Below are 1,289 nucleotides of genomic sequence, written 5' to 3'. Positions count from 1 at the left end.
ACAGACAGACAGACAGACAGACAGACAGACAGACAGACAGACAGACAGACAGACATAAGTTTAAAGCTGCTTTTTCAAAGTAAATAATTTTGGACATATTTTAAAACCAAGTATGTCAAGTTTGGCATACACCCTTTACCTGCTGTGTCTGCAACTCCACGACCTTTTCTTGGGCCTCTCTTTGTTCCTTCCTTTTGTCATAAATTGGCTTCAGGATGGTGAAGAGCCCTACAACAGTGAAGCATATGCCCATCACGATGCCGATAGAGCCCACAACGATGAAGTCGATGACGTAATAATCACTGCCGTTGTAGATCAAATAGATCCCTCCTCCGAACAGAAAGGTTCCAATGACGAACGTGAAAACACAAGTCAACCACGTTTCTAAAGGTGTCCTCCCTAATTCTTCCCGCAAACGTTTCTTGTTAGGATCCTTTTCTTCCTTATTGAATTTGTTGTAGAAAAACTTCCGAAATCTGGACCATTTTTCCTGTTTTTGCTTTTGCAAATCGATTGCTCCTGTGTAGAGCTTTTTTTGTGGGTTGTGTTTCTTTCCAGCAGCATCCGTCTTTTTACCATCGGACTTGTGGGTGGAAGAATCAGTTGTCTTCTCGTTAGGTCCAGGGGCAGGCTTGACCTTCCCGCCTATCCCGAAGAGTTTCTGTTTGATGCCCACCCCAGACATAATGGACGATGTGGGCTGCTTCCTCTACATTGGCGTACCAGACACGGTACCACTGGAGTCTGAAACTGGAATAGTTCTAAGACACAGTCTTTATTATATTTTTGTGTGAATCCAACAATGAGGATCACACTTATGGTAAGCTATTCCAAAGACTGAACATTTCATATAGATTTTAACCCTAAGTTATAAAACAATCTTTTTGAACACCTTTACTTTTCAAATGCTGTGTTGAGGGATTGTAGGTCTGGGCGTTGTAAAATCAAAATGACCGTAGTACTGTCCCACACGTTCGGTTATTTCTATGTAAACAGCGATGCATGGCCCGTCACAGTTCAGCAGTCTTCTCATTTGGAACTGCGGAGTTTTTGTTGAAAACCGAAGCTTGCAGTGTCGTACAGGAGCTGGCATTGATTGGTGATCCTTGACAATAAGGAGCGGGTGTATGGCATTGGCTTAAATCCAGATTCTACGGATCTGGGGATATAAATAGATAAAACAGAAATCTTCAGTTAAAGCAAACCATATCCACGTGGATGGTTAGGGGATATGGGTGGTTTTATAAATATTTTTTTTTATTTGCTTGTTTATTTATTTATCTATTTTT

The 1,289-nt window shown here is 41.3% G+C and overlaps 1 protein-coding gene across 1 annotated transcript in view; it reads right to left on the bottom strand.

Moving 5' to 3' along the window:
* The window catches only part of LOC101847248, a gene marked incomplete at its 5' end in the record, with an annotated part of 5,064 nt that extends 3,905 nt beyond the window's left edge, over positions 1-1,159 (bottom strand). Inside the window, 1 exon segment of the mRNA XM_005092863.3 lies at positions 140-1,159. Coding sequence (XP_005092920.1) covers positions 140-685 — 546 coding nt within the window.
* Between the last annotated feature and the right edge of the window lie 130 nt (positions 1,160-1,289).

The sequence above is a fragment of the Aplysia californica genome, unplaced genomic scaffold (genome assembly GCF_000002075.1).
Source record: "Aplysia californica isolate F4 #8 unplaced genomic scaffold, AplCal3.0 scaffold00054, whole genome shotgun sequence".
In the NCBI taxonomy this organism is placed as follows: Eukaryota; Metazoa; Mollusca; class Gastropoda; order Aplysiida; family Aplysiidae; genus Aplysia; species Aplysia californica.
Note: the sequence above shows the minus strand (reverse complement) of the source record. Positions and strands in the feature narration are given on the sequence as shown.